This window comes from Corythoichthys intestinalis, chromosome 10 (genome assembly GCF_030265065.1).
Source record: "Corythoichthys intestinalis isolate RoL2023-P3 chromosome 10, ASM3026506v1, whole genome shotgun sequence".
Lineage (NCBI taxonomy): Eukaryota > Metazoa > Chordata > Actinopteri > Syngnathiformes > Syngnathidae > Corythoichthys > Corythoichthys intestinalis.
In genome coordinates, this window is record NC_080404.1 from 7,246,381 (window position 1) to 7,270,749 (window position 24,369).

At 38.9% G+C, this 24,369-nt stretch overlaps 1 protein-coding gene across 3 annotated transcripts in view; it reads right to left on the reverse strand.

The window, feature by feature from the left end:
• antxr1d (ANTXR cell adhesion molecule 1d) overlaps nt 1–20,355 on the reverse strand; it is an 80,034-nt gene extending 59,679 nt beyond the window's left edge. For 2 of the 3 annotated variants that reach the window (XM_057847960.1, XM_057847961.1), the window contains exons 1-3: nt 19,969–20,355; nt 11,732–11,803; nt 6,965–7,036 (exon numbers count right to left, since the gene is read on the reverse strand). In XM_057847960.1, coding sequence (XP_057703943.1) covers nt 6,965–7,036; nt 11,732–11,803; nt 19,969–20,126 — 302 coding nt within the window. In that variant the 5' untranslated portion in view covers nt 20,127–20,355. Of the gene's footprint in view, nt 1–191; nt 315–6,964; nt 7,037–11,731; nt 11,804–19,968 lie in introns of those variants that run through there. The other variant, XM_057847962.1, reaches the window with a different exon arrangement.
• Nucleotides 20,356–24,369: the final 4,014 nt, after the last annotated feature.

The window sequence follows — 24,369 nt, forward strand, 5'->3', positions numbered from 1 at the left end:
TGCAGGTAATGTTAACATTCTGGTGTGATGAGAAATTACAGCATAAAAATGAGGTAGGTGAGACCATAAGAGGATGATCTTTTACAAATTATGTGAAAGGTGCATATGAAATCACATTGTTCATGGACTACCATTAATATTTTACTTGATATACAACGCAAATATTTGTGTTTCAGTAAGATTTTTTGTACCTCATTCCCTTTCTCTGCTTTCATTTTGAAATTAGCACAAATGATATGTATCAGGGACTCCACCCCTCCTTCCTGAGACCTGCATCACTCGAGGCAGGTGAAGGGAGTTGGCTTGATTACAGGTCACAGCTGAGGGCGATTGTCATCAGCCTGCTTTTAAAGCCCAGCAGACGCAGCACCACCTTGCTCGATCACCTTGTTTGGTTATATTAGGGACGTGCGCGACTTGTCGTTTAATTGTTTAACCACCTGCTCATAATTAATCCAGATAGCAGACCAACGTTGAATAAATGTTGATTTTCCATCAAAATTATCAGTATGGTTGACACTGAAAATTTCCACAATAAACAATGTTGAATCAACATTGCAAATACCGATAACACCTGACAGTGACATTGAAACAACGTTGTTCTATGGTTAGTCAGGCGATGGTTGGGTTAACATTGTTTTGTAGTTGTTGAAATAATGTTCACAAATAGTTGATTTTTGATTGACCGGAAAATATGATTGAAAAGTCATTGAATTATGGATGAGAGGGAGTTGTGGTAAAAAAAAAAAAAAGTTGTGTTCTTGGTTGACCAGGAAGACGTGTTACCTCAAACAAAGTCCACTGAATATGCCTCATTGAAGGATAGCCATATTTAAAGGTAAGCGTGTTCCTTTTTCTTCAGAGCCTTTATCAGACCATAATAATAATAATCAAACCATAGTAACCTTTGTTATGTTTGGAAGTCATTTAATGTTGTGAATCAACCATTAAAGTTGTTAAAATTGCTCCCGTTTTTGCATTAGTTCCCTTCTGTCTACTTTCGAAATGTGAACGTTTTAAAACTGTTTCATCATATAAAGATAGATTCAAGTCAAGATTTTGCCGATTTAAGAGTATTTTAGATAAAAAGTTACTCAGGTTAGCTATGATGGTTTATTACAACAGAGCCCTTCTGAGAAGTCTACTGCTTTAAAATTGCGGCTGTTTGCCATCGCCGCCGAGTCTGTCATTTCGCATGTAGTTCTGTATGCATTAGGGCTGTCCCAAACGACTAATTTTCTCCCGATTTAGTCAGCCGACTATTTTTACGATTAGTCGACTAATCTAATAATTCAAAAAAATTTAGCAATGACATTTGTGTTGACGCTTATCAATTCACAAAAATATTTTGGAATACTTAAATTATTTACTAAAGTACAAATAAACACGTAAATAACAATAATAAATCACAAATAAACAATGAGTTAAAATGCTGATAGAATTAACTAGTGCAAAAGAATGGAATGTAAACAGATTCAGAACACTGACTTCGCCTTTCCAACATGATTCAAAACAATTCTTAAAAAAACACCTAGCATTAATATTATAGTAATATAATATAATATTATTATACTATATATAATAGTATTATAATAATTATTCATTGCCAATCAGATTTTTCATAAAGGTTGTCATTTTAAAGGTTTAAAGGTTAGAATAGAATATGAATTCTGAAGTTCCGTAATTTCCCGAATATAAGGCGCACCCGTGTATAATGCACACCCCAAATTTACTTGTAAAATCTAGGGGAAATTATTGTACCCGTTTATAACGCGCACCCTAATTTTAGCACCAATAAATAGAAGAATACAAGAAAACAGAGCTTGTGTACAGATACAGAAATGTCATTTTACTGACTGGTGAAACGCAGCACAAGCATAGCACATTGGTAGTTCAAAACATTACCATAAACTGACAATATTTACGGCAATAATATGATTTGACAAATTCTCTAACTTACCAGAATCTAGGAGAAAACAAAACAGATGTGACTTTTCTTTTAAAGGCTGCTGTATAACTTGCTCGTTTCATCATGATGAATAAATGTTTCTTCCATGGATTGATACGGTAAAATGAAAGTGAGAACGTAAGTCGGAAATCCGTGAGAGCGCTGTCAACACGACAGTAACAATACGAACTATTGTTATTTGGGTTTGAGTTTCCCGAGGGACCGATATAGTTGACGGACACAAGAAGTGTGTGCTTACGTATGTTATGGTCCGAGTTGCGGAGGTGCAATAAACGTTGACTCAAATGAGTTCAAGAAACTAAATTCTGTGCTTTACGAAGAGTGAAAAAAAGCAGAATTTAACAGAAGAGTGAAAAAAGCAGAATTTAACACAGACGAAATCATTCGGCCGATTAGAGTGAAGTATTACCTAAACAAAATGGTGACGTCACGTACCGTAATGGTCGGCAACGGGTCGCCGCATACGTTTCTTCAACACAACGTGGCCGTGTCAATATATAAAAAAAAAAATCAGTTTATATATATATATATATATATATATATATATATATATTTCTGTCTCCAACCATGTACCCGTTTATAATGCGCACCATAATTTTACCAGTTGATTTTGGGGAAAAAAAGTGCGCGTTATATTCGGGAAATTACGGTATGTGGGATTAACTCCAGAAATTGTTATTTATATGACGAACATGACATGCTTTTATTTTGAAATGTTCACTGGAACTACGTTTGCTAAACAGTTAACTTCAGCTTTACACTCCGCAAAAAAGCATTTTTTGTCATTGCATGTAGTGTCAGTAATCGAATTTTTTTTTACGGTCATTTTTTTCTTTTGTAAATGCTGTTGACCAGCGATTTTTCATGTTTGAAGTGTCACCTTTTAACCGCAAGTTTGTGTTGAGTGTTTAATATAGATGTGTTTTCTTATTTTGTATGTCTGAACTTTAATTCTACAGCGTATTGATAAGAGAAAGGAACTGGAGTCTCATATGCCATCAGTATGCACACACCAATGGATGCACGCACGCACACACCAATGGAAGCACGCAGGCACGTGCGCAGCGATAAAAGCCAGCTGTGAAAATTACCGCCCTCATTTTCATTTGCCGTGCGATAAATGAACTCATTGCATATCGCGACAGGCTTAGCAACTTCAATAAAACATGTCGTTAGTTAGTTAGATGGACTTACAAACTGGATGTCGGCGCTTTAGGTGTTTATTCACGGCCGACGTGCAGCCAAGCTTGGCATTGAAGGGACAGGACACAAGAGTGTACCCTCTTTTGTTTCTTTGAAATAAGTCAATGTTTTGGACACTCTGGTGCGCTTTTTTGGCTTTGTGCCGCTTTCCCTGCTTGCATACAGAGCGCCGACATTCTGAACTTTCCACGCAGATATTTTTTTAACCCTTCATTAACCGTCGACAGGATGTTGTGCCCGTCGACGGATTTACGTCATCGATGACGTCGACTATGTCGACTAGTCGGGACAGCTCTAATATGCATGTGATATCTAGGCGTAGATTGTAGGCTGTCTGCTACGGTCAGGAAATATTGAAGCCACCTAGCCTAGCATCGCGTTTGCTACAGCGTCACAAAAAACACACTTCTCTCTTCGTGCCTCTGACTTTTCTCGCGTCATTCAACCAACGTAACACATAGTAACGCATATTGTCTCCTTGCCGAAACGGTGACAAAATCCAAACGGAGAAAAAAAAACATAATGCACGAAAAACGTACAGATTATGAACGTACGGCGTACACATTTAAAAATCAGTGCTCACTTGTACAAATTACACCGAAACCATACAACTTGACAGGTATGATTTCAACCTTGGAACAACATTAATTGAGGGTGCAAAAGTGATGACAAATCAACGTCGGGTGTAAACGTTGATTCAACAATACAAGATTGACAGCGGAATGTTGATTTAACATCTTTTCAATGTCGGTCTGCTATCTGGGAAACTTTTCATATTTTATTAGTCGCTTAAATGCAGCATCATGAGCCCATTTCAGACATATCCTGAACTCCGGTAGCCCTTATGTTTGAAAGCATTTTCCCGGGTCGACTAGCACGGAGATGGCACAAAGCCGGGTCGCATCCTAGACTAATGTCTGGGACTTCACCACGACGTGGCATGCATGAAAGCAGCCGGTAACTTCCCCAGTCACAGCGCGAAGGCTGATGACGTAAATATCACGGCGGGCCGATCATCACTTCCTCTTTTTTCGCAGTAAGACAAAAAGCGGTAAACAAACATCGCAATTATCCTCATGGCAAACTGAAAAAAATTAAACTGGAAACATAACGAAATGAATTTAATACTGAATCTTAGAACTGAGGAAGAGACAGCTCATTGTCCATCTTTGGAAATGTGTGGTTATTTTGCTGCCGATGCTGACTAAAAATGATGTAATATCCGGGTTATAAAATCCCGTTCCTCGCCCTCCACGCGCAGTCAGTCATTCAAGTCAGTGTTTACATTATCTTCAATTTTAAGTACTGTACACATCCTATGTTCTTGAGTAGTTCAAATTGAAGTTTTGCATTTAAATGTGAGGAAATGAGGGGGGAAAAATTTAAGAGATGGAGATTGGGGTTACTGTATGGTAGGCCTGAACGATATTGGAAAAAACTATTGTCGCAATTTTTTTTAGGTTTGCAATATATTGCGATATTATATTGCGATATTAAAAAAAAAAAAGATCTATCTTTTTTAAAGAAATTTTCACTAAATGACTTGAATAGCTGTTTGGAAATACTTTACATAACACACCGTGACCACAGTGTATTCATATAATACCGTTTAATTTGTTAATGATGAAGATTTCTGTATGAAGGTATCCAGGAAGTCATGTCTGCACAAAATAGATCATTTATTGAATACAATATTTTACACTTCAACAGCAGCAAATACATTAAATGATAAATAAAAGAGCAGGTGCATTAGTCCCCTTAGTTTTTGACAAAATATAACAAATACAAACTTCTGTAAAATAACAACAAAGTTGTCAACATATTTGAACAAAAATATTAAATATGACAAATAAAAGAGTTGTTCACAAACTATAACAATAAATAAAAACCTCAGTAAAACAACAAAGTTGTCAACATATTTGAACAAAAATATTAAATATGACAAAAGAGTTCACAAACTATAACAATACATAAAAACCTCAGTTAAACAACAAAGTTGTCAACATATTTGAACTTAAATATTAAATCTGACTAATAAAAGTGCAAGTGCATTAGTCCCCTGAGTTGTTTACACAAAATATAACAATATAAAACTGCAAAACGGCAACAAAGTTGTAAAAATATTTCAACAAAAATATTAAGTATCAAAACTTTATGTGCAGCTGTACTATATATAGTTATTTGAAAAATACGGTTTACAATAAATTTAAATATAAAAGAAACAAACTCAATTGAACTTGTAAATAATTGAACTGAATAACTGCAAATAACTGTGATGAATAACAGAACCATTTTAACTCCCAAATTTCCTGCCTTCCTGATAGCTGTCACATTAAAAGAAGAAAAGACATTCCTTCAGCTGTGTTATGTATTTGTCTGCATATCGTCCACCTTCCTTGCTCAGCAATTCTCAACTGGGTCTCATAGGTTTTTGGCCAAGACTATTAGTTTATCCACTATAGCAGGCTTGAGACAATAACGTTGGCACGTAACAATGTTCCCACCTGTGCTAAAAAGCCTCTGATGGGGAGCTCGTAGCAGGAATGCATAGATACCTGCGTTTTAAATGGTCCCACATGTTTGACAGATTACTTCTTGTTGAGGCAACCATGGCGAGGCACTGTCGACAGGGCTGTTTTTTGTCCCTTATAGTCTTGTTCTTGCCAAAATACTTCCAAAACTCCTTTTGGATACAGTCTTCCTTGCTCCTCCAACGTGTTGATTGCTTGCTTTCACTTTGAGAACGGGCCCTCCTCCCTCCGCTCTGCTGTTCGGCCCCTCCTCCCTCCACTCCGCTGTTGCAGGGGGAGGGGGAGGAGCCGATGACTTGCTGGAGAGAAAGAGAAGCTGTGCGCTTTTTTTCCCCTCTCCTTCCTCAAAACAAACGTTTGTGGATTTAAAAAAATGAAATTAAAAAACTATCGCACGTCCTTGCGATGGGACTATTGCACATGCGCACATCGCGATGGCGATGTTTAAACGATATATCGTTCAGGCCTACTGTATGGTGTTTTTGTAAACTGTTATTTGGCACATCATTGAAAAAAACACAATTTTGGATGAAAATTAGCTTCTCATGAATGCCTTGTTACATTAAGTGTAATGCAGCAGCCTAAAGCATGTGTAAAACCTGTTGAGTTTTATTTTGCGCTAGAATTATGACTGCCAAAAGCAGTTTTCTTTACATTAGTGTGGTTTTAGGAGGTTTGACCCCCCCCCCCCCCCCAAAAAAAAAAAAATCTGAGGGGATATATGAATGAATCACAAAAACTTTTGAATCAAGTCCTAGCAAAATATGACATTGTGCAGCATGTACACAAATATTGGCGTTTGCCATCATACTAATCCAATTTAATGGGGGAAAGAAAAATAACTTGGATACTTCAGTCTGTGGTGCAGCTGTTTGTTATTTCCTACGTTTTTATAGGGCAAAGTGTATGAGGTCCTTTTGCTTTGACTACTATATTATTAAAAAGAAAACCGGTTTGCCCATGTTATGACAGGGAAAATTGGATAAAAAGTGAAACTTGTGGTCAAGAGGCGAATGAGTTCAACAGAAACGGGATGTGGTGCTCTCCAATCTCTGAGCTTTCCATTAGCTAAAAGCAAGAAGACTGAAGAAGCACAAAAAAAGCAAATACGGACCTGCATTCAAAATGCAATTGACTATGCTAAAGCCAAACATTTCATGGGAATTGGCTCAGTATTTTCGACATAAACATGCCATAAACAAATGCCACAAAAACACAAGCTCCAGCGAAACATAAAATACAGATGTGTACTGCATCTTACCTGTTCTCAGTTAACTTCATGATGATTTTGCCATGCGTCGAGAAGACTATAAAGGACATTCTCAACATGGGGCTAGAAACACACAATTGTTTGACGGTCACATTCTCAAGTCACAAATTCTACACATTCCATAAATGACAATAATTGCACGTATTGTGTTTATTTTTAGAGCTGTGTATTAGGGCTAAGTAATAAAAAAACAGTAACACAATAATGTGATTAGAATGTTAAATTATAATAATATAATAATAATTATTATTATTTGAACACAAATTTTCCCTAAATTTATGCACTTTGATAGGCAGCTATGGGTCGTAAAAGATAATTGGGAGGGAGTCAGGAAGTACTAGACTGTTGTGATCCAAATTGTACTATCAGCTCCCTATTCCCTTATCAATGCTCAGAAGGATACCATACGGCACCAAAATTTCTACGTTTGGAACACCCTGCAACATCATAAAGGCAGGGGCGGACTGGTAATCTGTGGGTTCTGGAGGATCACAGAACGGCCGGTGCCCTGGACGGCCGGCGGCCGCCATTCATTATGCATCACTGTTTTTATCCCCCCTATCCTCTGATTATCTACAGTTCGCATCCAATCCGACAGGTGGCAGCAATGCGCCTGGTTTTTCACCGCCAATCTGATAGACTAGGAACGACGAAAGCACAGAGTAGCCTTCATTGGTTCCTTCCTTGTGGAAGCAAAATAGCGACGAGTGTTAATGCACAATATGGATGGTGGTGGCAAAAAAACTGAAAAGAGCAGGGTGGCGCGGAGAAGGTTAGAGAGAAAAAATTAAAGAAACTGGAGAGTGAAGCATTAAAATGTCATAAATCGACAAATATTTTCGCAAGCAGCAGTCTGGCTGCAACGGCCACGTCGGGTAACAACAGCTCAGCTCCCGGCGATGGTGAGAGGGAGCTGCAGCCGCTCTGACGTGCAGACGGTGCTGGGAGAGAGAAAAGAAGAGGGAGGGGGCAACGATAAACTGTTGGAAGTTCCCCAGACAAGCGCAGGGCAAGTAAATTGGGATGAAGAGGGTTACTTGCTCTGTAAACTGGCAATTGTTATCCATCAGGTAGCTACATTTTAAATCAAATAAATGACAATTAAAGGGTTAGTGCCAGCTAGTCGATGTACCCGTTTGCAATCGTGTCAAGTTACAGTATGCTAGTCCTACTATCCCTCTCCTAAGAAAAAATATTTTAGCCGTAAAACAATGTATGCACACGCAGCATAGCAATATTAATTCAGAAGAAATATAACAAAATATTAATAAAATGAATGGTTTTACTTTAAAGTTTAGGTAGTTAAATTGATGTTATATACATTATTAATCATTTATATATCGTTTTGTTTTCTGGTTAATACTTTCCAATGAAGTTTATGTATACAGGATTTGTCTTGAAATGTGTATTGTATTTTCATTGAAATTTATTATTTGTATGGCAAGATTAATTATGGCAGGGGTCTCCAAACCGGTCCTCAAGGGCCGCTGTGGGGCCTGGTTTTTGTTTTAACCGATCGAGTACCGACAGTTTAACCAATGAAGTTTCTGCTAAAACAAGCAGCACCTGACTGCAATCAACTGATTACACTTGTAAGACACCAGATTGGTGCAGAGGTTTTGTCTTGTTTTGTTGGAATGAAATCCTGCGCCCGCCGCAGCCCTATGTGGAATAGTTTGGAGACCACTGAATTATGGCATAAACAATGAAGTCATTTTATAGACAGAGATCTTTAAAGATATATGGATACGTAAAACTTGCTTTGAAAAATAAATTCTTTCATTTGTTTATTCAGGTTGATCATAGAGCTAGTACAGAAAATGAATCCAACTCCAGTTCAGCTTTGCAGTACTTTGAGCGCCCGTAGTCAGACAGTCACAGTCTAGACACATTTTCTTCATTTTTCTCTCAAAGTGCACGAAATTGGTGCATTTTACAATAAAATGTAAAAAAAAAAAAAAAAAAAATCTCCCGGGAGGGGCATGTTCCCGGACCCCCCTATGGGGTCTGTGTTTCCCTTCGTATAGCGATTCTTATGGGCTGGGCTGAGTCAAAGTCCAGGGCTGCTTTTTAGTCCCAGTCCGCCCCTGCATAAAGGTGTTTCTCACTTCCTTTCTTCTTAATCAAAAGCAAAAGACACATTGTGTTACACAATAAAACTGTATATATAGAATACTTATAAATGACTTTTTAAATTTTTTTATCCTAATGTACCTATTGTACCATCACAATATTAACGACAAAATATCCAACATATTCTTGGTAATTAAACGTGATTTGAGAAATCTGTTTTATGTGACATCACTCTTAATGCGCCACACTGACACTGGATTGCAATATGGGAAGTTTTGCCTGTCAAATTTCACTGAAGTCAACAAAATTTGCTTATTAATTCACTGTTTGGAACCTCGTATAAGACGGCCTTATACGAGTGTTGTTTTTGACAGCCATTTTAATTTTCGTCTTATCTTTTGGACGATATACAGTACTTATTAGTCGTAGTCATATTTTAGTCATCTCAAAATGTGTTCGTCTTCGTCTAGCTTTTGTGACGAAAACTCAAGACTAATTTTGTCTAGTTTAAGTTTACTGAAAATGTTTTTGTCTCTAAAACTAAAATTTTTTACTCCAGAAATAAACAAATAAGTAAAAGTTTCCAACTGTTTTGAATGAACACTAACAGATGAGCATATATTGTACCATCTACAAGGACAACGCCAATTTAGCATTAGCCTATTGCTAACGCGAACGCTATGCTAACGGTACGAGTTACTTGGATTTAGTGTATCATGATCACTCAGCACAGACCTTTAAAGTGCCTTTGACACCAATAACCATGTTTATTGCATATTTCGCGCGGTATTTTATGCACCTAAATGAAATGGACGGCTTGGATGTGTGTGGAAGTGATCGATTTATTTATTTAATTTTTTTTAATCCCGCGCCATGAAAACGAGTGACTTCCTGGATTGAGAAAGAATGCGGATGTGACGACTGCTACGATGCAGGCTAACTACAAATCAAATGTCACACATTGTGAACATGTGACAGAAACTATTGCACATTTTTGTTTCATTTTCACCACTGTCACACGAAAACTGCCATTAGGCTTTTAATGTTTTACTCTTTTAGTCTCCCAAAACACGATTTTAGCTCGTTATCATCTCGTCATCGTCATGAAAAAAGTGTTTGTTGACGAAATATTTTCGTTATCGTTGTTGATGAAAACAACACTGCCTTACACCCTGCGCAGTCCACTTTGCAGGGCACTTCTGGACGATTGGAACGTTATGTCGCTTAGTTTGCACTCATGTTAAAAAACACATTCACAAGCAAGTTGGATTCTTCACAAGCTGATATTCTAAGAAATGGTGGCTTCATTTGGCATTCTGCTGTTTGCATAGTTTTATTTTTTTTGTGGTACTAATTAACCTCATATTATACAGTACTTGTGCTGTTTTGGACAACATTATTTTGAAGCCCACTTATGTGTTCGGCATACCCATATCATCAATACCAATGTTGGTACCTACAGTACAGGACAAAAGTTTAGATACGCCTTGTCATTCCTGTGTTTTCTTTATTTTCATGACTATTTACATTGCAAATTCTCACTGAAGCTAATACAACTATAAATGAACATGTGTGAAACCATGTATTTGGCAAAAAAAAAGGTGAAATAGCTAAAAACAGAAAATATTTTAGTATCTTAAAAGATGCCACCATTTTCTCTGATTACTTTTTGCACACTCTTGCCATTCTTTTGATGATCTTCAAGGGGTCACCTAAAATGGTTTTTGAATTTACGGGTATGTCTTTTCAGAGTTACCGTGATTAGTGGAATTTATTGCTTTATCAATTGGGTTGGGATCTTCATTTGTTTTGCATTGAATGAATGAGGTGTATCTAAACTTTTGGCCTTTTCTGTATATTATTGATATTTCCAATTCATCTGCCATCACCACCAGCATTTTGAAAGTTATATTGTTTGATGGAAGTGCATATTTATTTCCATTGTTGGCAGATCCCATTTTCTGACACATTTTCAACACTTTTTGCGAATAATATGTACCGGTAATATCTACGGAGCCCGTAAAGCAGGGGTCGGCAGCCCAAAATGTGAAAAGAGCCATATTAGACCAAGAAAACAAAAAACAAATAAGTCTGGAGCCGCAAAAAATTTAAATCCTCAAATAAGCCTAATAATGAAGGCAACACATGCTGTATATATCGGTATTAGCTATATTAGCCTACTATCAAAATGACTAAGTTGGCTAAAAATACATAATGAGCCTTCATGATTTAATGTTTATTTTCCCTGCAGTGCATCCAACGTACTACTACTCGGTTGTATGATGCCATATCATTTCATTATAATATTAATGAATTATTTCATTGTTTTTATGAAATTATAGAAATGCAATTAAGAAATTCGATTTTTGATGATTTGTATTTTGAGGTTTCGAAAAACAACAACATGGAACGTGCATAACATGCCTCTAACTGGGCATGTTTTTGATTTTCTTTACTATCTCGGTTTTGTTTTTGAAGTGTGCAAATAGGTGTTCTGATATGTTTATGAAATCGCAAATCCGATTTTTTGTCATGTTTTTTTGGCGTGCCCGTTCAGACTGCCTTTGTCCATTGAGCAGTTCAAGTATCACGCATGCGCACTAATTCGAAGTCCGAGATGCGCTGAAAAAAACTGACCCGCATGCGCAGAAGGATCAAAACAAATGCTGGCTCAACATCATGTACCTGATAAATTTCTCTGCCAGCTGCTCCACAAACGAGTAAATCTCGATCCAGTGATGCTTTACACTTCCTGATCTGTAAAACAGAATTTAGTTTATGTTTTAAAAAAAACATAAACAAAAAAAAAAAACATTAAAAACAGCCTCATATTTATTCCAGGAAACACACTGTATTAAATATTTACCCACAATATTAATTCAGGAAGATGAATAAAAATAATACTTCAGAGAATATACTATACATAAAACAGCTGTTATTGTTTCAGTATCATATAAAGGAAGAGTGATGGTATGATGATGCTTCTCTGGCTTGCATTTCATTGCGTTGCACTGTAACTTGTTAGCCTGGCTGTTAGCCTGCTACATGCTGCTACTGTTTACATGACTGTCTCCTTAATGAAGCCCAGTCCCAGGGGGCTGCTAATGGGGACTAATTGCTGTTGGGCCAGAGGGTTGAGTTAGACTGGGACAGATGCAACAGCCTGTAGCAGTGAACATGTAGTGGGCAGCTGGCCTACATGTGTCCATGCGCATGTGTGTATATGGCCATTTGGTTGTTCGTGTGTGGCAGTGAGGGGGAACAGATGGTGATGAGCACAGGCAGGCTAACAACAGGTTGAGGGAGTGAAAAGGCAGCAACATGATCAGCAGAGGGGTGAACAAGTAGCACTCAGCAGGGGGGATGCAATGACATCAAACAGCAAACAGGGACAGTAGGCGGTGGTGGTCTGAAGGGTGTGCGAGGCTTGTAAAAGGAAGGAAAGTCAAGAGGAGTTTAGATTCACGATGCCTTTCTTTTGAACCACCCATTTAACCAGTTACTTCCTGCCCCACTTATCCTTTTCCTAGACAGAAGGACATGATAAAGGTTCCAGGAGGGGTTTGCCTGGGACACAGTCTTCACAATACCATATAAGGGTTTTGAAATCCTCCTTCAATTTTTGGATCCTGAATAAGCTCAGACAAAAAAAAAAAGAGACTCATAATTCATAGGTAGTCCACTCTTCTGCTAGTCACGCAAATAGATTGTAAAGAAAAACCCAGGCTTCGCTTGCTATTTGCTGATCAAAAGTTGAGGTGGATGCCGTTAACATACGTATGCTAATTAGAGGTCAACCAATATGGGATTTTCAAATGCCGATGCTGACACCGACGGCTAAAACAATTTTCAGACGATTGCCAATATTTTAGGCCGATATATGCTTTTTTTTTTTTTTTTTTTTTTTTTTTTTAAGCACATGGATTACTATAAAAGGGCAATTTTAAAAAATGCTTCCACAGCTTCAAATTTACAATGATGACCTTAGACTGAAAGGATTAATTCGGTCTAGTGCTATCAATCCAATGAAAGCAGCACTTTTTATGACTATACACACTCAGCAAGAACAGTACATAGTTTCATATAATTAAACCCACCAGGACGTCACGACGAGGTGTAAACAAGTGAGAGTTTAAGATACTACGCTAATGCTACAAGTTACATTTAGAGTGTAAGGTTCACTCAATAAATACATAAAAGGCTAAAGCATCATTGAATATTCTCTCATGCAGGATAAACTACATAATCTCACCATATTAACATAACAGGTAAGCCTGAAGCTTCCTGTAACAGCCTGCCTTCAAGCTGCTGCAGGGTCCTTCGGGGTCTTACCGTCAGTCAGCAGCAGCTATCGTTGCTCACACAGATGCCAAATCAAAATCCTTTCTTATTTTATTTTTTTTGTTAATCGACCAATGGCTGATGTTGAAAAAAATCCATACAGTGGTATGAAAAAGTATCTGAACCTTTTGGAATTTCTCACATTTCTGCATAAAATCACCATCATATTTGATCTGATCTTTGACAAACTCACACAGATGTAAAAACAGTGTCTGCTTTAACTAAAACCACCCAAACATTTATAGGTTTTCATATTTTAATAAGGATAGCATGCAAACAATGACAGACGGGGAAAAATAAGTAAGTGAAACCTCTGCCTAAGGAGACTTAAAGAGCAATTGTAACCAAGTTTTAGTAAACAATTTAAGTCAGGTGTGTGCCCAATCACTGATGAGTGGTTTAAATCTGCTCTGCCCACTATAAAACACACACCTGGTAAGAAATGTTGTGATGAGAAGCATTGTCTGATGTGCATCATGGCTCAGTTAAAAGAGCTGTCTTAAGACCTGCGATCAAGGATTGTTGATTTGTATAAAGCTGGGAAAGGATACAAAACCATCTCTTAAAGTATGGATGTTCATCAATCGACAGTGAGAGAAGTTGTCTACAAATGGAGAGAATTTGGCACAGTTGCTTCTCTCCCAAAGAGTGGCCGTCCAATAAAGATAACGCCAAGAGTTCAGTGCAGAATACTCAGAGAGATAGAAAAAGAACCCTAGTGTCTGCTAAAGACTTACAGAAATCACTGGCACAGTCCAATTTCTCTGTGCACACATCAACTATATGTAAAACTATGGCCAAGAATGGTGTTCATGGGAGGACTCCACAGAGGAAGCCACCGCCGTCTAAAAAAAAAAAACATTGTTGCCTTTTTAATGTTTGAAAAAGGACAATCAGCAGATGTTTTGGCAAAATATTTTGTGGACTGATGAAACCAAAGTTAAATTGTTTGGGAGTAACACACAATGTCGTGTGTGGAGGAAGAAGGAACAGCTCACCAACATCAACACCTCATCCCCTGCCATGAAGCATGGTGGAGGGAGCATCATGATTTGAGGCTGTTTTGCCACCTCAGGGCCTCGACAACTTGCAATTATTAATGGAAGAATGAATTCAAACGTTTATCAGGATGTTTTGCAGGAAAAACTGAGGCCGTCTGTCAGACCGTTGAAGCTAAAAAGAGGATGGATGCTGCAACAAGACAATGATCCAAAACACAGAAGTAAATCAACTTCAGAATGGTTTCAGAAGAACAAAATACAAGTTCTGGAGTGGCCGAGTCAAATTCCAGACTTGAATCCCATTGAGATGCTGAGGCATGGTCTAAAAACAGCGATTCATACCAGACATCCCAGGAATCTGACTGAACTACAGCAGTTTTGTAGAGAAGAATGGGCCAAAATTAGTCTTGCAAGACTGATCTGCAGCTACAGGAAGCATCTGGTTGAAGTTATTGCTGCCAAAGGGGGGGGGGGCACAAAATATTAAATGTGATGGTTCACCTACTTATTTTTCCCCCTTTTGTCATTGTTTGCATACTATCCTCATTAAAATATGAAAACCTATAAATGTTTGGGTGGTTTCAGTTAAAGCAGATGCTGTTTTTTCATCTGTGTGATTTTGACAGAGATCACTTTTGATGGTGATTTTATGCAGAAATGTGAGAAATTCGAAAAAGTTCAGATACTTACATACCACTGTATATCGGCCGGCCGATATATCGGTCGACCTCTAATGCTAATACGATACATTCAAGCAATACCTTTAGTCAGTGATTTGAACTAATATTAGTCATTGTGATCCTGATGGAGGATTTTAAAGAGCACTACGGAACTGGTTCGCGTTAATTCTATTCATCCTAAAACTTTAAAAATGTTTACTACAAAGTGAGAGTATAAAAAATTGCACTTCGAACTATGTCATGGAATGGATTGTCTGTGGCTATTGCATTGTAGATCCTCTGTAATGTCTGGCGCCAATTCCATATTCTATTTACTGTTCATGCTTTAATTCCTGTGATATCTCTAGTTCCACATGATTTCCATCTGAGATTATAATCCATCACTGTTACCTCAATTCAAACACTTTACAAAGAGCTCAAACTTGAGAACAAAACTACAAATTTAACCACAACGAACACATATATTATTTTTGGGTTCGAGAGGAAATAGCCTACTATTCAATGTTGGTTAGACATTGGAGAATGTAGGAAGTTGATAGATCTTTTACTTATTCATATATCTAGATGAATTCTCTCAGCATTCTGGATGCTACAGTTCTCTCCCTCTGAGGTGCTACTGAATGGGTCAACATGTGGCATTAAGCAGAAAAAAGGCCAGTAAGTAAGTTCAGCAGCTTCCTGGAGGCCTGTGGAGACATGCAGAGGTTCAAGCACCAGGAAAGTCGGCCATGCGTGATGCGCGCTCCCCGGGCTCCTCTTAAACTTTCGGTTGCAAAGGGTAAAGAGTGAAGAGCGACTGACAGATGTTGCTTTGGACACCCCAAAGAATGAAATGTCATTGAAAATGTTCACTATACAGCTCTTTTGGTGAGTACAAGGGTATTTAAGGACACGTACCAGCAAGCCACATTAATCATTCGAAGCTTAAACAAAGTTTATACATAATCTGGGATCTAAACAGAACAAATCTTTAGCCTTATTTCTACTATAGTCTGCTTCTAGCATGTTTTGACATATTTAATTATTCTGAAGCCAAGCCATTTTGAACTTGAAACCAAGAAATGACAAAAATGTAAAGTATCATGTCTGAGTGGCACCCAACGACTGCACTGTTAGGGCATTAAGATCTGCCCTGTTTGGTTCGGACCAAACCCAAAAAGTTTTGGGCTAGTGTGAATTCAAACCAGCTAACTCTAGTGAGGACCAAACACGCGGCCCAGAGACCTCGCCAGAAAGGTCGTCTTGGTTCGCTTTCAAGCCCGCAGCAACGGGTTCAACGTGGAGCAATGAGGAGACAGAATGTCTGTCTACTTGATATATGGGCAGATGCCAACATAAAAACTATAGTGGTCCAAATTTCGTGCAAAAACTTGTATTTGGATAAAACATCATTATGCGCACGAATGCAGCACGCTGGAGCTCCTTGATTGTTTAGTTCCGTATTTTAGCGTGTTAGGCCACACAGATCATTTTGTCCAATGATTGAACAATGTTTGCACATAGGTGGGTTTGTTGTCAAATCCTGCATAGGGACAGTTCAGACAAAACATTACCAACTTTTCAGGATGCTCAAATTGTCTCCACCAACTTTTAAACAACCTTATTTGCATTATTTAATGACTTCAGTTATATTGGTGATTTAGATTGTCTTGCCATATGTTGTATGGATAGAACTGACCCTAACATTATTAAGTGAATTATTCTCATTATGTTCACTTACATTTTCCCATTTTTCTTGCTGAATATGCCGGTCCATTTTTCCACCCCTCAAATGCATGTTTGATTGGCTGATGACTAGATCCCCCCCTTCCCGAGTCCCAAAACAAACGCACAGATACAACCTGACGTACAGTGGTATGAAAAAGTACCTGAACCTTTTGGAATTTCTCACATTTCTGCCTAAAATCACCATCAAATGTGATCTGATGTTTGTCAAAATCACAGAGATGTAAATACAGTGTCTGCTTTAACAAAAAACACCGAAAGATTTATAGATTTCATATTTTAATGAGGATAGCATGCAAACAATGACAGAAGGGGGGAAAATAAGTAAGTGAACCCTCTGCCTAAGGAGACTTAAAGAGCAATTGCAACCAATTTTTACCTAACAATTTAAGTCAGGTTTGTGCCTAATCACTGATGAATGGTTAAAAGCTGCCCTGTCCACTATAAAACACACACCTGGGAAGAATTGTCTTGATGATAAGCATTGCTGATCTGCATCATGACTCGGTCAAAAGAGCTGTCTAAAGACCTGCAATCAGGGATTGTTGATTTGTATAAAGCTGGGAAAGAATACAAAACCATCTCTAAAAGTCTGGATGTTCATCAATTGACTGTCAGAGAAGCTGGCTACAAATGGAGAGAGTTTGGCACTGTTGCTTTTCTCCCAAGGAGTGGCTGTCCACCAAAGATGATCCCAAGAGTTCAGTGCAGAATACTCAGAGAGGTAAAAAAGAACCCTACAGTGTCTGCTAAAGACTTACAGAAATCCCTGACACAGTCCAATATCTCTATGCACACATCACCTATATGTAAAACTATGGCTAAGAATGGTGTTCATGGGAGGAATCCACTGAGGAAGCCACTGCTGTCTAAAAAAAAAAAAAAAAACATTGTTGCTCGTTTAATGTTTGCAAAAAGGCACTTGGACACTCGACAGAAACTCTGTCAAAATATTTTGTGGACTGATGAAACCGAAGTTGAATTGTTTGGGGGTAACACAAAACGTCATGTGTGGAGGAAAAATGGAACAGCTCACCAACATCAATACCTGATCCCCACCATTAAGCATAGTGGAGGGAGCATCATGATTTGGGGCTGTTTTGCTACCTCAAGGCCTGGACAAGTTGCAATCATTAATGGAAGAATTAATTCAAAAGTTAATCAGGACGTTTTGCAGGAAAACCTGAGGCCGTCTGTCAGACAGTTGAATCTAAAAAGAGGATGGATGCTGCAACAACAATGTTTTTCGGTTTCAGAAGAACAAAACACACATTGTGGAGTGGCCAAGTCAATATCCAGACTTGAACCCCATTGAGATGCAGTGGCATGACCTAAAGACAGCTATTCATGCCAGACAATCCAGGAATCTGACTGTACTTCAGCAGTTTTGGAGAGAAGAATGGGCCAAGATTAGTCCTGATCGATGTGCCAGACTGATCTGCAGCTACAGGAAGCGTCTGGTTGAAGTTATTGCTGCCAGGGGGGCACAAAATATTACATGTGATGGTTTACTTACTTGTTTTTCCCCCTTCAGTCATTGTTTGCATACTATCCTCATTAAAATATGAAAACCTATAAATGTTTGGGTGGTTCTGGTTAAAGCAGACTCTTTTTTTCATCTGTGTGATTTTGGCAGATATAAGATCATATTTGACAGTGATTTTATGCAGAAATGTGAGAAATTCCAAAAGATTCAGATCAAGGGCATAGGTTTGCATAGGGACTGTAGAGACATAACACTACCAACTTTTCAGGATGCTCAAATTGTCCCCACCAACTTTTAAGCAACCTTATTTGCATTATATAAAGAGTTCAGTTATATAGCTAATTTAGATTGGCTTCCCATATGTTGTAATGATAGAATGGACCCTACCATTATTAAGTGAATTATTTTCATTTTATTTACACTTACCTTTATCCCTTTTGACTATCTGAATGTGCTGGTCCACCCCCCCAAAACGAACGTTTGGTTAGCTGATGAGTTGAAGCCCCCCGGTCCCGTAACAAAGCCACACACACATACTCATATAGCCCCAACAGTTTGATGTCGACAACATGCCGCTCCTCCGCCACCTTCGGAGAGGAGGGATATTATAAGTGTTTTTTCCCCGGCCAGCAGCAGCCACTGTAAGTCATGTAAAAAGACATCAATGTTGTGGAAGTTGGGGAAAAAACACAAATTTTGCTACTGAAAGTCTGACCTGCATCAGAGTTAGCATAACATTAAACTTCCTAACCTGCCAAACTACAGCGGTCAGGCCAGCCTCCACAAGGAATTACAAAGTCAAGCCAGTTGTTCCTTATTTGCATCATTGTTTGCATTATGTGCATTATGGTCATATCGTCCCTACCAATGTTGAGACCAAACCTATGCCCTAGGTTGAGATACTTTTTCATACCACTGTAGATTGATTTCCTGACCCATGTAGGCCCTGTTGGTGATTGTTGTATCGCCATATTGTGAGATAATCGTCATTGTGAGCCTTGAACCGCAAATCGTGTTGTTATGTTAAGCGGTAAGCAAACTATAGAAGTATGGACTGTTAAATCACTTAGGCAGTGTTAGAAAAAAAAATGGAGTTAAATTAAGTGCAAACTTATCATTCTGGATAATTTTGCATCCTGCAGCAGTGTACATAATTCGTTTGACTTTGAATTTTGACTATTGTAACAATAGCAAAATATAGGAGGGGGGGGGGGGGGGGGTAGAGTTGAAGCCCACACAGGACAGAACTTGCATATGGCTCTGTTGCAGCTGTGTCCACCAGGCAGGAAGGCAGGAGAGGCGTCATAAACCTGAAACTCAATCCTCAATGCTGGCCCAACCCACATCCCGTGGCTCTGCAAGCTGTGTTTGCTTCGCCGCAATAGAGTAACAGGACCCAAACTAGATAAAACATCCAGGCGCACTTTATGAACAGACCCGAAGTCATCATGAAAGGCATGCCCAGCCGAGTGCTTCATAGTTTGGAGTCTTTGTCATCATTTAAGAACAAACAAGGGGATTTCCAAGTTTGATGCAACTGTATCCTCCTTCTCATTCGTCCAAGATGACGCCGAACCACCAGGCCAACACCGGTTCGCCACGCGTTTCCAAGCCTCCCCAGCGGTTGCGCGGCGAAGCGCAGCCATGAGAAAGTAACAAAAGCTATAAATAATAATAAAAGACACTCACTTGTCGAGGACAAAGTAGAGGTCGAAGGCGCCCTGACAGGACCGCTCCTCCTCTTCTTGCCGTTGCTCCTGTTGTTGCACTCCTTTCACCGACACATGGAGGAGGAAAAGTCCCAGCAGAAGCGAAGTGAGGAGGCTGCTGATGCGCCTCCTCGCCATCTTTCCTTCCCCGCTCGTAGTTTAGCTCTCCAGCAACAGCGCCGCAAATTTTCACATTGTCCTTCAAACATCCGCTAATATATCATCGGCGTGTCTCGCTCGTTTCTGCTTCGTGTAGCCGAGGCGTGTCGTTCCACACAGGCGTTGAGTGGAAGCCGGCCTCGCTGAATATTCCCTTTTGGGCTGGGGTGGGGAAAAAAGCTCAAGGGTTGGACAGGATGGAGGAGAGGAGCGACACCCAAGGAGAGACTCCTAACTCCACTTTTCCTCATGAAGAACTGGTAAAGTGATTAAAGCACGCCGAATCAAATATCTTCTACATACTTTATTTTGCCGGGAAAGTAAGCTGTTGATACAAAGACAACAAAGCAGCTAATGTAAAAAATATAAATCAAGACAAACAGCAACAAATGGGAGCTTAAATATGATGAGGAGCGATGAGAAAAAGTCTTTTTTTAAAAAGTCGGTGGATACATTTCAATTATGATGCGGCCTAAATGCAGTCAATGAACAGTTATTTATGTTTACTTTATAACAGGTAAACCATGATCACTTAATATATTGTAGCTTTAAAACATCTAATAGATCTCAAAAACCTTTAAAACAATGTGGTGTCTTGTAAATCATTTCAGTTCAGTTTGTTCACACATCATTCAAGATATACAGTACATGGTCATATCCAAGCAGTTCATATGATAAGCTGCTGTGATTTTTTCCCCTAATATCAGTCATGTACTGTATCTATCGTACCTAGTTACCTACATAGCTACACTGCTGGCCAATCCCCCTGCAATTCTGTCGGATGATGCTCAATTTCTCCCAGAAAATTATTGCAATTACAAATGCTTTGGTAGTAATATCTTCTTTATATTACTTGCAATGAAAAAAAACACAAAAGAGAATGACATTTTAAAAAAAAAAAAAATCATTATCATTTTACACAAAACTTCAAGCTGTCCTGCAGTCCGAGGATACAACAGTGTCAACCCGTACTATCCGTTGTCGTCTGAATGAAAAGGGACTCCATGGTAGCATACCCAGGAAGACCCCACTTCTGACACAGAGACATAAAAAAGCCAGGATGGAGTTTGCCAAAACCTACCTGAGAACAACAAAAACGTTTTGGAAGAATGTTCTCTGGTCAAATGAGACAATTCAGTTTTATTTGTATAGCCCTAAATCACAACAAGGTTGTCTCAAAGGGCTTTGCAGAGGCAATATGATGCACAGTCAGAAACAGCAAATGAAGTAAACAGATGAATAAATAAAGTTCAAGTCCTGGGCATCCCCCATCCATGGACCCTCCATGTCGGCAAGGAAAAACTCCAAAAACTCCAAGCTCCTTGGGAGAAAATGAGAAACCTTGGGGAGTACCACAGTCAGGAGAGATCCACTCCCAGGACGGATAGCCAGGATGCACCAAGACTGTTAATGGGAATTAGCAGACGGGGTTACAGTCTGTAAAGATGCTGTAAAGATGCAGACAAAAGTAGAGCTTTTCGGGAAAAGGCATCAACATAGAGCAGGGGTGGGCAAACTATTCCACAAAGGACCGCAGTGGGTGTGGGTTTTTTGTTGCAACCCATTAAGAGGACACCTTTTCACCAATCTGAAAAGCAATCAGTCGATTGCAGTCAGGTGCTTCTCATTTCTGCTGAAACCGCATTGGTTAAACTATCAGTGCTTGGTCTGTTGGAACAACGACCAGGACCCACTGCAGCCCTCGAGGACCGGTTTGCCCACCTCTGACAGAGAGTTTACAGGACAAAAACCGAGGCCTTCAAAGAAAAGAACATGGTCCCCACAGTCTTTCTCTCTCTCTCTCTCTCTCTCTCTCTCTCTCTCTCTCTCTCTCTCTCTCTCTCTCTCTCTCTCTCTCTCTCTCTCTCTCTCTCTCTCTCAACATCCTTCCATCAATCAATCAATCAATATATCGAACGCACTTGTAAGTTAGATGCACAAAAGACCCTTGGATGCATAAGAGGGTCAAAAACGATCCGGTGAGGTTGTGTTTTTTGAAATATCTTCCTAATGAAAAATTGTTATCATTTCATATTCCAGGTATTGCTAAAAAATGTTTTTATGTAATGACTTTCACATTTTCAACTTACCTTTTATACATTAAAAAAAAAATTGTAGCTTCCATAAGTGGGTCAAAAATGACCCGCATGTAATTTTCTATGGAATCCAATGGGAACCTTTGAGTCAATTTTGGCTGTTAGGAATAAATTTACTGTAGACCACACAGACTAGGTATATGAGAAGTGTCACCCATCAGGAAGATTATTTTACAAAGCAAGAACAGAAACGTGTAAATTTCTGACGATAAGGACCCAGACTATTGTCCAGGTGGCACCTGAAATCCAACTGATCAGGATGAATCTGAATCATAAGATAATGTGTCTTTTGAAGAAGAACATATCCAAATCATGGCCAACAGAATAAGTTGACAGGGCTTATAGACCCCACTCACCAACGTCACACAATGACGTGTCGCTGTATCCGGCCACCAAATTGTCCGTCATTGTTTATCCGTATTCTCAATGGTTTCAATTTGTCGTGCAATTTATAGTGCAATTCATGGAAGCCCCGGTGCTTTCAGACGCTGTAAACTCACTGGATGTGTTGCATAAAAGGCGTTATGTGGAAAAGCTTCAGTTTATCCATTCGCCAGATCCATATTTGATGCCTAAATCGATATTTTTCGACCCGCTGTCTTCGCCGTCTCTGCCTGACATCTGCTACCCTGATATCTAGAACTATCTTGTCCACAGAAACTCAACCTATTCTCACGAAAGTTTGAAAAACTTTAAGAGCAGCACTCTAAGCAGCATTACCCCATGTGACCCTTTACTTTCAATTTTCTAAAATGGCGACAATCAATAAAAAAAAAAAGTTGACTGCGATGGCCGACGCTTCAAGGATAGGTGGATATTGGACTATTTCTTCAATACAATACGCAACAACTGTGTCTGCCTCATTTGCAAAGAGACAGTCACTGTTTTCAAAGACACGCTGACATGTACGACAACATTACAAGGAAGATACGCAGCGAGAAATTATAGCAAATTGAAGCTAGTTTAATTTCACAGCAGCAGTATTTCGCAAGAGCCCGAGTGTCGAAAGAGAACACCACAAAGGCGAGATTGTTGAAATTATGAATTTATAAAAAATAATAATAAAGCAAATGTGACACACAGCTAAAAATTGCTAAAAATTGTTTAAATATATTGTTCTACGTAAATCATCCAAGGTAGCCGCCCACATTTTTACCACACCAAATCTGGCCCCTTTGCAAAAAGTTTGGACATCCCTGTTTAACTGATGATCCGTAGACGAGGCCAGCTTCTTTCACTTGGTACCAGCTAAATATTATTAAAAAAATAATGATGGCGGAAGAAATAAACATCTTGAATTTGAAACTGTATGTTGTCGGCGATTAGCCTCGCAATGATCTTAAGTGTGGTTGTCAGCCCAAAACCCTCTAAATATATATTAAATGCATCTTACCAGGTATAAAATGACTACTACATAGTCTGTGGTAATCGTCTGGTGCCCAGTTTTCTCGTCGAATAGCAGCAGTCCATCTCGCTCTCCTCTCCGGGTCTCTCGGAATACGGTAGAACTTTAAGTCTCTCCGTCTATCTTCTCTGTTACTGCAACCAACCGCCACACACGCCTTCAAAATTTTGATTATTAATGTTAACGAGCAGAAAAACACGCCATAATAGGAGGAATTTACATAGCGGTAATGCGTAACCACGACGAGCTGACGGACAATATGGCGCGGAGTAGGGTCTATACTGGAGCAAGTTACCTCCCACCTAGGGCATAACAGTTGTAGTTCTGATATTTCCAAATTGTCATTTTTAAGGGATTTTAGTGAGTGATGCCACTCCAGTTTCATTGTTGTTTTGGTTACCGAACGTGTAAAACGGAAGTCACGAGCAGAATTGCGGAAGTACCTCGGAAACTTGCCTGTATTGCACGTATTTTGCGATGGGCAATAAAAGAATTTATAAATAATTTGAACTAAAATGAATGGATTAATTGAAATATCTATTTTGGAGGGAAAATATTTAAATAGTAATACATTTTAATGATCATTAAAAAATGAAATTTATTCTAACATATAAAACAATGTGAACAATCGCATTGGAAGTATATAAAATGGCACATTAAACCTGTTCAGTCTATAAAGACACTCAGATTTCCATTCTCTGTGTCTAAGCAGCTGAACAGG